At 42.4% G+C, this 13,972-nt stretch overlaps 1 protein-coding gene across 1 annotated transcript in view; it reads left to right on the forward strand.

The window, feature by feature from the left end:
• as3mt (arsenite methyltransferase) overlaps positions 1-10,915 on the forward strand; it is a 38,362-nt gene extending 27,447 nt beyond the window's left edge. Inside the window, exon 11 of the mRNA XM_073026924.1 lies at positions 9,598-10,915. Coding sequence (XP_072883025.1) covers positions 9,598-9,702 — 105 coding nt within the window. The 3' untranslated portion in view covers positions 9,703-10,915. The remainder of the gene's footprint in view (positions 1-9,597) is intronic.
• The last annotated feature ends 3,057 nt before the right edge of the window (positions 10,916-13,972 follow it).

Below are 13,972 nucleotides of genomic sequence, written 5' to 3' on the forward strand. Positions count from 1 at the left end.
CAAGCAATCTCCCAGATGTATGGATGGGCCAAGGACATAGGGTAACAGAGGAAATGAAACAGATTGACATTGGGAAGGAAACGGTGCTGAGAAGACTGATGGGACTGAAGGCTGACAAATCCCCAGGTCCAGATGGTCTGCATCCTAGGGTACTAAAGGAGGTGGCCCTGGAAATTGCGGATGCATTGGTAATCATTTTCCAATGTTCCTTAGATTCAGGATCAGTTCCTGAGGATTGGAGAAAGGCTAATGTTATCCCACTTTTTAAGAAAGGAGGGTGGGAGAAAACAGAGAACTATCGACCTGTCAGCCTGACATCAGTGGTGGGGAAGATGCTAGAGTCCATTATTAAGGATGAAATAGTGGCATATCTAGATAGCAGTGATAGGATTGGGCCGAGCCAGCATGGATTTACCAAGGGTAAATCATGCTTGACTAATCCGTTGGAGTTTTTCGAGGATGTAACCAGGAAGTTAGACAAGGGAGATCCAGTGGATGTAGTGTACCTCGATTTTCAGAAGGCATTTGATAAGGTCCCACATAGGAGATTGGTGGGTAAAATCAAAGCTCAGGGCATCGGGGGGAAGACATTGACATGGATAGAAAACTGGTTGGCAGATAGAAAGCAAAGGGTAGCGGTGAATGGGTGTTTCTCAGAATGGCAGGTGGTGACTAGTGGGGTGCCACAGGGCTCGGTATTGGGACCACAGCTGTTTACAATTTACGTCAACGATTTGGATGAAGGCATTGAAAATAACATCAGCAAATTTGCTGATGGTACTAAGCTGGGTGGCAGTGTGACGTGATGAGGATGTTAGAATTCAGGGTGACTTGGATAGGCTGGGTGAGTGGGCAGATAATTGGCAGATGATGTTTAATGTGAATAAGTGTGAGGTTATCCACTTTGGGAGTAAGAACAGGAAGGCAGATTATTATCTGAACGGTGTAGAGTTAGGTAAGGGAGAAATACGAAGAGATCTAGGAGTCCTTGTTCATCAGTCACTGAAGGTGAATGAGCAAGTGCAGCAGGCAGTGAAGAAGGCTAATGGAATGTTGGCCTTTATTACAAAGGGAATTGAGTACAAGAGCAAGGAAATCCTCTTGCATTTGTACAGAGCCCTGGTGAGACCACACCTGGAGTATTGTGTACAGTTTTGGTCTCCAGGGTTAAGGAAGGACATCCTGGCTGTAGAGGAAGTACAGCGTAGATTCACGAGGTTAATTCCTGGGATGTCTGGACTGTCTTACGCAGAGAGGTTAGAGAGACTGGGCTTGTACACGCTGGAATTAAGGAGATTGAGAGGGGATCTGATTGAAACATAAAAGATTATTAAGGGATTGGACAAGATAGAGGCAGGAAATATGTTCCAGATGCTGGGAGAGTCCAGTACCAGAGGGCATGGTTTGAGAATAAGGGGTAGGTAATTTAGGACAGAGTTAAGGAAAAACTTCTTCTCCCAGAGAGTTGTGGGGGTCTGGAATGCACTGCCTCAGAAGGTAGTGGAGGCCAATTCTCTGGATGCTTTCAAGAAGGAGCTAGATAGGTATCTTATTGATAGGGGAATCAAGGGATATGGGGACAAGGCAGGAACCGGGTATTGATAGTAGTTGATCAGCCATGATCTCAAAATGGCGGTGCAGGCTCGAAGGGCCGAATGGTCCACCTCTGCATCTATTGTCTATTGCCTGTATTGTGACCACTGATGCCAGGCAGACAGTCTCCGAAGAGTATTGATAATGGCTGGGGTCACCCGTCTTGTAAAGACACTGCCCAGAAGAAGGCAATAGCAAAACACTTGTGTAGAAAAATTTGCCTGGAATAACTGTGGTCATGGGAAGACCATGATCGCCCATGTCATACAACGTGTAGTGATGATGATAACTGTACTGCTGCTGCAAAACCACAAATTTCACTATATACGTCAGTGATAATAAACCTGATTCGGATTTAATGTATTTTCCATTCCATATACGTTTCTCTTTAAAAGAGTATCTGTTTCTTTGGATCCATGTTGTTCTTAGGAAGCCTTTATATATTTCTGTTAAATTTGGCTTTACAAATAGATCCCATGCAGTCTCTGTAAATATCACAGCCTTCTCTTGTTCTGTTGCTGCTGAGATTACACCTGTTACAGTGGCAAACATGGGACTCGTATCAGTTCCACTTCCCATACCGACTCTGACATGTCAGTCCGTGGCCCCACTGCTGCCGCAATGAAGCCACACTCTGGTTGGAGGAGTAACACTTTGTATTCCATCTGGATAGCCTCCAATCTGATGGCATAAACATTGATTTCTCGAACTTCCTGCAATGCCCCCACTTCACCACTCACCATTCCCATTTCCCTCTCTCACCTTATCTCCTTACCTGCCCATCACCTCCCTCTGGTCCTCCTTCCCTTTCTTCCATGATCTTCTACCCTCTCCGATCAGATTCCCCTTTCTCCAGTCCTTTATCTCTTCCACCAACCAATTAACTTCCCAGCTCTTTATTTCACCCCCTTCCCGGTTTCATCTATCACCTACCCGCTTGTGCTTCTTCCTCCTCTCCTCCACCTTATTCTGACTTCTCCCCTACCTTTCTGGTCGTGATGAAGGGTCTCGGCCTTAAACTTTGGCTGTACTCTTCCATAGATGCTGCCTGGCCTGCTGAGTTCCTCTAGCATTTTGTATGTGTTGCTTTGGATTTCCAGCATCTGCAGATTTTTTCGTGTTTGTGACACTAATTCAAGCTAATTAGTGCAGTCACATTCCTTGGATGTATTACCATACCCTGATTTGTTTATTTGTAATTAAAGCTTGTGTTTGGACAGAAACTCTAACCCTGGCCATCAGATGTTTTCCCCCATTCTGCAGGTTGCCCTTTTCATTTTGTCTTTGGGATAATAACAAGAAACCATTTGTTCCTTACTTTACGGACTTTGGTAGATTTGTGCAAATTCATACAGGGCTGGAAGGCAATGTACAGAATTATGTTGAGTCTTGCTGAAGAAAACGTGCAGACAATTGATAAATTCATTAGTCGGAAATATCTTTAGAACAGTGTGTTAAAGTGGATCTAAATCTATGAAAATACTGGCGTGGAAACTGGAAAAAAGACAGCAGAAAATACAATTCATAGAAATAGGGATCCAAGAACAAAAGTGATGGGTATACGGCAGAGTGGTATAAAGATTTTAAAAATGAGTTAATTCCTGTTTTACTCCTCACACTGAACTGGGCTCTAAAAAAGGCGCAAATGCTACCCAGCTGAAAGGAGGCGATAATCTCAGCTATACCGAAAGAAGGCAAGGATAAAATGGAATGTGGGTCATTTAGAGCAATATCTGTTCTTAATGTAGATTATTTACCTCCATCATGACCAAACGATTAGAGGAGTTTCTACCCACACTGATACGTAACGATCAGACAGGTTTTATACAACAACACCAAACACAAGACAATATACGAAGGACACTTCACATTATGGATCATATACAAAAAATAAAATTGAAGCAATAGTGATTAGTGTGGACGCTGAAAAGGCATTTGATTCTGTTAATTGGAGTTTTCTTTACAGAGTTTTACATGGATTTGGTTTACATGACACAATTATTAAAACTATACAGGCACTATATGACAATCCTACTGCTAGGATTAAAATCAACAGATATTTATCAAATAGTCTTACCCTAGAAAGGGGCACGAGACAGGATTGTGCATGGGCTACTCTTCATATTATATCTGGAATTATTAGCTCAATACATCAGACAAAATTAAGCTATTAAAGGGTCAGAGCATAAGTTGGCTTGTTACGCGGATGACATTTTGATATGTCTAGGGCAACCAACATACTCTTTACCTAAATTGATGCAATCTTTTGAACAATATGGTCAATTATCAGGATACAAGATCAACATAGATAAAACCCTCAGAAACTCTCATATAACTATAGCCCACCAAGAGAAATTGAAAGTAGGTATCCTTGGGCATGGCAAACAGAGTCTTTCAAATATTTGGGCATCCTGATGCCAAAAGATTTGGCAAAATTATCAGAATGCAATTATCAGCCTATATATAAAAAAATTAAGGAAGATATAACAAGATGGAACCTGATTCCTTTTTTTAGTCTCAGTTCAAGGATTGAATCCATTAAAATGAATATATTGCCCAGACTATTATATCTCTTTCAGACCCTACCAATAGAAATTAACCAAAATCAATTCAATGACTGGAACAAAATGTTATCAAGATATATTTGGCAAGGTGAAAGGCCTAGAGTTCGTGTCAAAACTGTGCAATTAGCCAAAGAAAAGGGGGGGGGGTGGGGCCTACTTTCTCAGAGATGATTATTTTGCAGCACAGTTGAGAGCTGTGATATGTTGGTGTAACCCATCATATGACGCTCAATGGAAACACATTGAGGAGGGGATACTTCCCATCCCCATACAGGCAATTTTGGCTGACAACAACCTACAAGGTACATGAATACTATTGATAACCCATGGGTGAAATGGCCTCTTATAATATGGAAAACTATTATAAAAGAATATAAACTATAGGGAGATATTGCAATTCTTAAATGGTGTGCATATGACTCGTATTTTATGCTGAATAAACTGGATGCTAGATTTAAGGACTGGACAGCTAAAGGAATAACAGTTCTTAGCAATATAATGAAAGAAGGAACACTGTTCAGTTTTGAAATGCTTAAAGAGAAACACTTATTAGAAAAACAAGACTTTTATCAGTATTTGCAGATGTGACAGTATGTTAATAGGGTTAAAAATATAACCACAAGTACATGTTTGATAGAGCTATTTAGAAAAGCACATAATTCAGATAATGGTAGTAGAATCATTTCAAGCATGTATAGGGTTTGTCAAATCTTAAAACACCTTCGACTTCATACAGTGTGCTTAGCCCACTGCTCTCCTCTCTGTATACACATGACAGTGTGGCTAGGCATAGCTCAAATACCATCTATAAATTTGCTGACGATACAACCATTGTTGGTAGAATCTCAGGTGGTGACGAGAGGGTGTACAGGAGTGAGATATGCCAACTAGTGGAGTGGTGCCACAGCAACAACCTGGCACTCAACATCAGTAAGACGAAAGAGCTGATTGTGGACTTCAGCAAGGGTAAGACGATGGAATACATACCAGTCCTCATAGAGGGATCCGAAGTGGAGAGAGTGAGCAGCTTCAAGTTCCAGGCTGTCAAGATCGCTGAGCATCTAACCTGGTCCCAACTTATCGATGTAGACATAAATAAAGCGAGACAGCAGCTATACTTTATTAGGAGTTTGAAGAGATTTGGCATGTCAACAAATACACTCAAAAACTTCTATAGTTGTACCATGGAGAGCATTCTGACAGGCTGAATCACTGTCTGGCATGGAGGGGCTACTGCACAGGACCGAAAGAAGCTGCAGAAGGTTGTAAGTCTAGTCAGCTCCATCTTGGGCACTAGCCTACAAAGTACCCAGGACAGTTTTAGGGAGCGGTGTCTCAGAAAGGCAGCTTCCATTATTAAGGACCCCCAGCACCCAGGGCATGCCCTTTTCTCACTGTTACCATCAGGTAGGAGATACAGAAGCCTAAAGGCACACACTCAGCGATTCAGGAACAGCTTCTTCCCCTCTGACGTCTGATTCTTAAATGGACTTTGAAGCTTTGGACACTACCTCACTTTTTTAATATACAGTATTTCTGTTTTTGCACATTTAAATCTATTCAAAATATGTAAAATTGATTTGTTTATTATGTTTTTTATGTTTTATTTTCTCTGTGCTAGATTATGTATTGCATTGAACTGCTGCTGCTAACTTAACAAATTTCACGTCACATGCTGGTGATAATAAACCTGATACTGATTCTGATTCTGACTTTTCATGGTTCCTCCTGGCTTTCCTAATTCCCTTCTTACATTCATTGCTGGTTTCTTTATATTCCCCGGGCTTCATTTGATACTAACTTCCGAAGCTTTCCATACTTTTCCTTTTTCATCTTGGCTAAATTCATCACCTCTCTGGACATCCAAGTTTCTCTTATCTTTCTATCGTTGTCTTTCCTTCTAGCAGGAACATACCTTTCCTGTACTCTGTGCAATTGACCTTTAAAAAACTTCCACATGTCTGATGTAGACTTGCCAAAGAAAAGGTGTTTCCAATTAACACTTCTTAGTTCCTGCCTAATGCTCTCGTAATTTGCCCTACTCCAATTTAAAACTCTCCCGCAAAGAGCATACCTATCCTTATCTACAGCTATCTTGAAAGTTAAGGAGTTGTGGTCACTGTCCCCTAACTGTTCACCCAGTGGAAGGTCAGTCACTTGGCCAGGCTCATCCTCTAACACCAGAACCAGTACAGACCCTCCTCTCGTTGTACTGTCCACATTTCGATTTAAGAAACCATCCTGGATACACTTAACAAATTCAGCCCCACCTAAACAATAGTAAATTTACCTTGAACTTCTATCAAGACATCTCTCAACCTCCATTGCTCCCAGAGAAAAGACCTAGCTCATTCAACCTATCCTCATAAAACGTGCTGTCTGATCCCTATCAGCATCCTGGTAAATCTCATTTGCACTCCCTCTAAAGCTTCTAAATCCTTCATATAATGTGAATCTGATGTAACCCCTCCTGTAGATATTGCCGATGGTGAGGAGGGTTGTGCCTGTGACGTACTGGGCAGAGCCCACTTCTCAGTGCAGCTTCTTGTATTCCTGAGTATTCATCTCATCTCCATCCCTATTACCTTTCCCTTAGGAACAGACTGCATTCATCTCATCTCCATCCCTATTTCCTTTCCCTCAGGAACAGACTGTGCATTCATCTCATCTCCATCCCTATTTCCTTTCCCTTAGGAACAGACTGTGCATTCATCTCATCTCCATCCCTATTTCCTTTCCCTCAGGAACAGACTGTGTGCATTCATCTCATCTCCATCCCTATTTCCTTTCCCTTAGGAACAGACTGTGCATTCATCTCATCTCCATCCCTATTTCCTTTCCCTCAGGAACAGACTGTGTGCATTCATCTCATCTCTATCCCTATTCCCTTTCCCTCAGGAACAGACTGTGTGCATTCATCTCATCTCTATCCCTATTCCCTTTCCCTCAGGAACAGACCGTGTGTATTTACTCTGTCTCTGCCCCTCATGATGAAGGTCAAACTTGGCCCTTCTTCCCAAGTGGTTGGAAAATACTGATTTTAAAAAATGCCAAATTGTCCAAGAAGCAGGCATCTGCCTGGCAAAAATTCTGTTCTGCTGAAGCAGGAACCTTGTGCTTATCAATCGTTTTCCCTTCAGCACAGGCCACAAAGAACATTGCTTGCTGTGGAGCCAGCTCACTATCACGTGCCCATTACACAGCTGTGTTGACTTCTGGTGGGCAGAAAAATTCTGTACTTTCAGAACCTTGGATTTCCCACAGAAAGTGTTATGGATGAGAAACAGCACCAGTTTGACTGTATTCATTCAATCTGCATAATTTATTTACCTCTATAAGGTGACCCCCCTCAGTCCCATATGCTCCGAGGAATAAAGTCCTAACTTGGCCAACCTCTCCTTATAATTAATGCCCTTGAGCTCGTCCTCCTCAAATTGCAGTGTGAATTTTATCACATTATGATAGAATTACACGCTGCATCACTTCATGGTACGGAAACTGCATTGCGGCAGTCAGGAAGTCTCCAAAACAGGTAGTCAAAACTGCCCAACAAATTTCCAGCACTTGCCTACATATCTTCAAGAACATGTAGTCACATCAAGTCACTTTTATTATCATTTCAACCATAACTGCTGGTACAGTACATAGTAAAAATGAGACAATGTTTTTTCAGGACCATGGTGTTACATGACACAGTACAAAAACTAGACTGAACTATGTAAAAAAAAACAACACAGAAAAAAACTACACTATGTACACAGAAAGGTGCAGGAAAAGGGCCAGTAACATCACAAAGGACCTCACCCACTCTGCTCATGCACTATTTGTCCCATTCCCATCAGGGAAGAGATTACATAGCATCCAAGCCAGGACCAGACTCCTAAATGGTTACTGTCCCCAGGCAGTGAGACTTGTCAACTCCTCTACCCACTGACTGACCCTGCTAAGCCCCCAACCACCACTACGTTATAATTTTCTATCAGTCACTTTATGTACAGACTCTCCTGTGCCTAGCATCAGTTTGTGAACATTCTATGTATATAAGCTAACTTGTGTACTTGTACATTACTGTACAAAAGTCTTAGACACCCTAGATGTTTTGTATGGTTTCTGATGATATGACTTCCGCAGAGCCCTAATCTCAACGTCATTGCGACTGTCTAGGATTACCTGGAGAGACAGTCAAAGTCTGCAGAAGAACTGTGGCAAGTTCTCCAAGATCCTTGGAACAACCTGCCAGCCAATCTTTTTATAAAACTGCACGGCAGTGTATCTAAGAGAATCAATGCAGTTTTAAAGGCAAAGGGTGGTCACACTAAATATTGATTTGATTGAGTATTTTTACTGCTTGCTGCTCTTTGTCGTAATTGCTTTGATATTTGGAAACTTTTCATTATTTTTGAAAGCACCTTCACATTACAGAATTTTGTTTACATGGGTAAGTGCAGGTAGGAATGGGGTGAGGATGAATGTGTGGCTGAGGAGATGGTGCAGGGGACAGGGTTTCAAGTTCTCGGACCATTAGAACCTTTTCTGGGGAAAGGGTGACCTGTACAAGAGGGACGGGTTGCACCTGAACTGGAGGGGAACCAACATCCTGGCCAGGAGGTTTGCTAATTCCACCTGGAATGTTTAAAATCATTTTGCAGGGGTCTGGGAACTGGTGCACCAGATTAGTAAGGGAGGGATTGGACCAGAAGGTAGATGTCAGGTAAAGTATTGAAAGGCAAAATTGAAATAACAAGTAAGATGGGTTGGATAGTTTTGAAGTGTGTGTATTTTAATGCTAAGGGTATTATGGGTGTTATTGATTTACTTTTTAGCTGGTTTGGCACAACATTGTGGGCTGAAGGGCCTGTTCCTGTGCTGTACTATTCTAGGTTCTTGGTGCTTAAGACTTTTGCACAGTACTGTATTTAGTATGATTTTTGTTATTAGTGTTCTTATTGTGGTTTTTTTTTGCTGCATCAGATCCAGAGTATATTATTCCATTCTCCTTTACACTTGTGTACCGGAAAATGATATTAAACAATCTTGAATCCTTCCCACATCTATTCTTTTCCTCAGCTGCCTATCACCTCTTTCTGGTACTCCTCCTACTTCCATGGTTTCTCTCCTCTCCTGTCAGGTTTCTATTCAATCCTTTACCTCTTCCAGCAATTATCTCCAAGCTTCATTCCCTGGTCTCATCCTTCACCTGCCAGCTTGTACTCCTCACCCTCCTTCCACCTTCTACATCTGCCCCCTTTTCTAGTTCTGATGAGGGGTTTCTGGCCCACTGCTTCGACTGTTTATTCCTCTCCATTGATGCTGCCTGACTTGCTGAGTTTCTCCAGCATTTTGTGTGCGTTGCTTAGAATGTCTTGTTGTTGCAGTCAGTTTGTTAGGAAGAGGCGCCACCTTATGGCAGTATTAATTTTTCTTGCAATTGGTCCTTTAGGCTGCTGCTGTCGTTGATCCTTTCCAGCTGTCCGAGAAACCGGCAGAGGGACAGAATCCATCCTGTGCAACAGCGTGTTGCACACCGAGCAAGGGTTGCTGCTGAATCGCCTGCATCCACTGGAGGAAAGAGATTTACTTGCTTAGATAATCAGCAAACATAATATCTATGAATGATTGGAGGGAAGAGAGAGGTTGGCCTGAAGAGGGTCAGAATTGAATACTGCACCATCGTGCCTTCTTCACCACTGCACTCATAAGAATAGTGCAGCAGCCATCTCATTGTCCCCGTGTGATTGTGGGACTGCTGAGGTCATGTATTGCCTCCTGCAGCTGGTCCTGCTGAATTTAACGTGTAATCTTAAATGATGCTGTTTTAGAAACTCCCAGGAGTTTCTGTGTTGAGTGTGCCTGTGACAAGGTCACAGTGCACAACAATCCAACACATACTTCATGGGCAATGTCGATGGAAAGTGATTTTGCTTTTTAATCTACCTGACGGGGTGTGGGAGGGGGGGAAGAAATTCCTCTTCGTAGGTGAATGTGACTCCATTCTGAGAGCTATTGGCACCAACAAAGTTCAAAGTACATTAATTATTGTATTCATATTTAATACAACCTTGAGAGGTCTTTCAGGCAGCCGCAAAACAAAGAACCTATTAAAAAACAAAGTCTGTCAAAGCCAGCAGATAGCATTCAGAACTGAAGCGTTAAGAAAACGAGGCCACAGACACGAAGCCAGGCATCAATGCAGCCAGAGCAGGCCACAGAGCTGAGCCAACACGGCAGCACTGCGAGCAGAACCCCCGGTCCCGACACCCCGATCACATCTCAGCTCTTACCAGACCATAGAGAAGGCTCAAAGCTCGCGCTTTCGGACTGGCTAGGATTCTGGATACAGCGGAGGGCTGAGGTTTCTATTTCTTGGACGAGAGTTGACCGCTTGAATCTTCAAGCCATAGAAGGCTGCAGAGTCATTCTGGTTAATGAAGACTGCGGTTGGCATGGATTGTGAGCTGCAGGTAGTCCAAGTCTCAGAAAGCTAGAAGGGAGCAGAGAGCATTGCTGTTTGATAACTATATGTAAACTGAGTGCTTCAGCCATTGTGCTCACCAACTTTGTCTTTGACCTTTGATCTGTGTGACACTTGACCTATGGGATGGAGGAGGAGTAAAAAGATTAACCTTGACATTGGATAGCTGATCAGACTCACAAAGCCCCTTAGCCAACTTCTGCTTTTCTTTGTGTTATGATTGGTATAAAGATTCACTAGAGAAATCCCTGATGCTTTTCCCATGCAATAAACACAACTGAGTAAATGACTGTGTGTGTGTATAATCATTGGCCATCTCTGTCAAGGTTTCAGTTCACACTTAATTGTTTTAGGGGACAACATGGGGAGTTAGGGGTCAGGTTAGAATTTAAGGGTCAGAAATGTGGGGGGGGTCCAGGTCTGAGTACTCCTTGGGTCAAAGGCTAGTGATCCCCCGTGGATGGATGTCGGTGAGGATGCGGGCTGGTGACCACTCCCCACAAACTTACAGGTCCGAAGACTGGAGGTCTTTGCAGGGGAAGGCACAACAGCTGATGAATCCTTAAGTCAGCCAGTCCAGAGTTTGAGGCCTAGAGTTCAGGGCCTGTCCTGTGGTTGATACTGAAAGTTGATGATGAAGTCAGCAAGTTGGGTAACAGAAGTCTTAAGGTCTTAGCCCTGGGTCTGCGATTTTGTGAGTCCATTGGGGAAGTCAAAGGCCCGATGCTTGTGAGGCAGGTGGAGGTAAACTGGTCAGGTGTTGGAGGTAGGGATGTGTGTTTCTGTGAAGGTGGATGGGTGGGTAGTAGAGAAGAAAGGGCTTTGTTACTGTTGATGCTTGTGTTGTTTTGCTGAACACTGGGCATGCTATGTTGGTGCCGGAATGTGTGGCAACACTTATGGCCTGTCCCCAACACATCCTTGGGGTGTATTGTTTGTTAACACAAAAGATTCATTTCACTGTATGTGATAAATCTGAAATCATCTTACATAAGGGCGGTTGAAGATCAAGACCTTGGTTTACCAGGCAGCAATGATCTTCTTTCCCCTCTAGGTTTGGATTATCTGTAGCAAATGCCCTAAAGCACTTAAGAGATATTACTAACATCTGTCTCTGCAAAATCCACTGGTGCATTGGGTAATCCAGTGTCCTTCCCAGACCGACATCAATGATTAATTACATTCATTTCACATCAATCTCCAGGCCAATTTTTTGCATTTTTAACACATGCTTCTAGAGAAAAACCTAGTTGAGCTCCCTTTACAATGTCCCATTGAACATCAGGGCAGGAAGAAAAGGGTTTAAATACATAAAGCTCTTGTGAGACTGTCCCATAAAACATCTGCATGGGAGGTCCAACAACAGTTAGGGAAAAGAATATAGCCTACTGACCATTAAAACAGTATGGACAAGAAGTCAAGCTAAAGGCAGAAACTTTGGGCATGTGATAAAATACTAGTGGTCACACTACAGTGCAGTACAGACCCTTCAGTCCACAATGTGCTGACCTTTTAATCTGTTCTAAAGATCAGTATAACTTCCCTCCCACATAACCCTCCATTGTTCTATCATCAATGTGCCTATCTGAGTCTCTTAAATATTGCTACCATATCCTCCTCTACCACCACCCCTGGTAACACATTCCATTCATCCCATCACTCTCTGTGAAAAAAAAACTACCTTTGACATCTCCCCCTATATTTATATCACCTTAAAATTATGCTCCCTTGTATTAACCATTTCTCCCGTTCTATCAAGTACCCTCTTATCCTCTTTCACCCAAGCTCAATTTACCCTCATAAGACATCAGATTCATGTTCTCCAATCCAGGCAGCATCCTAATAAATCTCTGCATTCTCTCTAAAACTTCCACATCTTTCCTATAACGAAGCAACCAGAACTGAATACAATAATAATCTGCAAGAGAGGCAGCAAGTGACTGATTAGATAAGTGCAAAATGAGCTTACTGTTAAAAGATGGAAAGAGAGAACAGAGAGAAATGGCACAGTTCTAATGACTTCAATAGAGGGATTTGAGTGCCTCCATCTTATTTTCTGTTATCTGATCAAAAGACAATACCATTTTGCTACCCCAGTTCCACATGCACTAATCTTGTTCTCCTGCTGTTTGATGCTTTACTGAAAATCTAAATACAACACATTCATTGGTTCTCCCTCAACCACTTTACTAAATATATCCTCAAAGAATTCCAACATTCTCTCCATTCCATTACTGCAATGATTTGGTGTTAAGGTTCAGTCTGATTTCACACTGAGCAGCACTGTGCAAAGTGTTCATTCTGCAGTCTTGCTCCATGTGCTAGACTCATTGTGCAAACAGTGGCATTTACTATGTTGAATCCACATTTTTGCAAAACATTGTGCAGGGGTTCCCAACCTTTTTTATGCCATGGATCAATACCACTAAGCAAAGGGTCTGTGGCTCCCAGGTTGGGAACTCCTGGTAGGGGCCTGATTTTTACCTTACTAGGGAATACAGTGATATTCATTGCACTAATTGATTCCATAATGGGGTACAAACTGGCAAAGGAATGTACATCATGTAGTGCAATTCCATACTTGTTCTTTTGTGTTAACACACTACTAGAATATTAGACCATAAAATACATGAACATAATTAGGCCATTTGGCTGTTGAGTCAGCTCTATAATTTCATCATGGCTGATTTATCAGTCCCCATCTTCTGCCTTCTCCCTTCATGCTCTGACTACTCAAGAATCTATCTACCTCTGCCTTAAATATACTCAATGACTTGGCCTCCACAGCCACCTGTGGCAACAAATTCCACCGATTCACTACACCCTGGCTGAAGAAATTCCTCATCTCCATTCTAAGAGGACACCCCTCTATTCTGAGGCTGTGTCCGCTAGTCTTAAACACCACAGCCCTAGGAAAAATCCTCTCCATATCCACTCTATTGAGGCCTTTCAACATCTGCTGGGTTTCAATGAGGTCACCCCTCATTCTTCTGAATTCCAGTGAGTGGAGGCCCAGAGCCATGAAACTACTCTTTATATAACAAGCCTTTCAATCCTGGAATCATTTTCATGAACCTTTGAACCCTTTCCAATGTCAGCACATCCTTTCTAAGGGGCTCAAAACTGTTCATAATTCTCCAGGTGAGGCCTCACCAGTGCTTTATAAAGCCTCAACATTATATCCTTGTTTTTATATTCCTCTTGAAATGAATACTAACATCACATTTGCCTTACTCACCACCGACTCAACCTGTAAAATAACCTCTAAGGAATCCAGCATAAGGAATCCCAAGACCCTTTGCACCTCAGAATTTTGTATTTTCTCTCCACTTAGAAAAGTCAA

The sequence above is a fragment of the Hemitrygon akajei genome, chromosome 23 (genome assembly GCF_048418815.1).
Source record: "Hemitrygon akajei chromosome 23, sHemAka1.3, whole genome shotgun sequence".
NCBI classification, from domain to species: Eukaryota; Metazoa; Chordata; class Chondrichthyes; order Myliobatiformes; family Dasyatidae; genus Hemitrygon; species Hemitrygon akajei.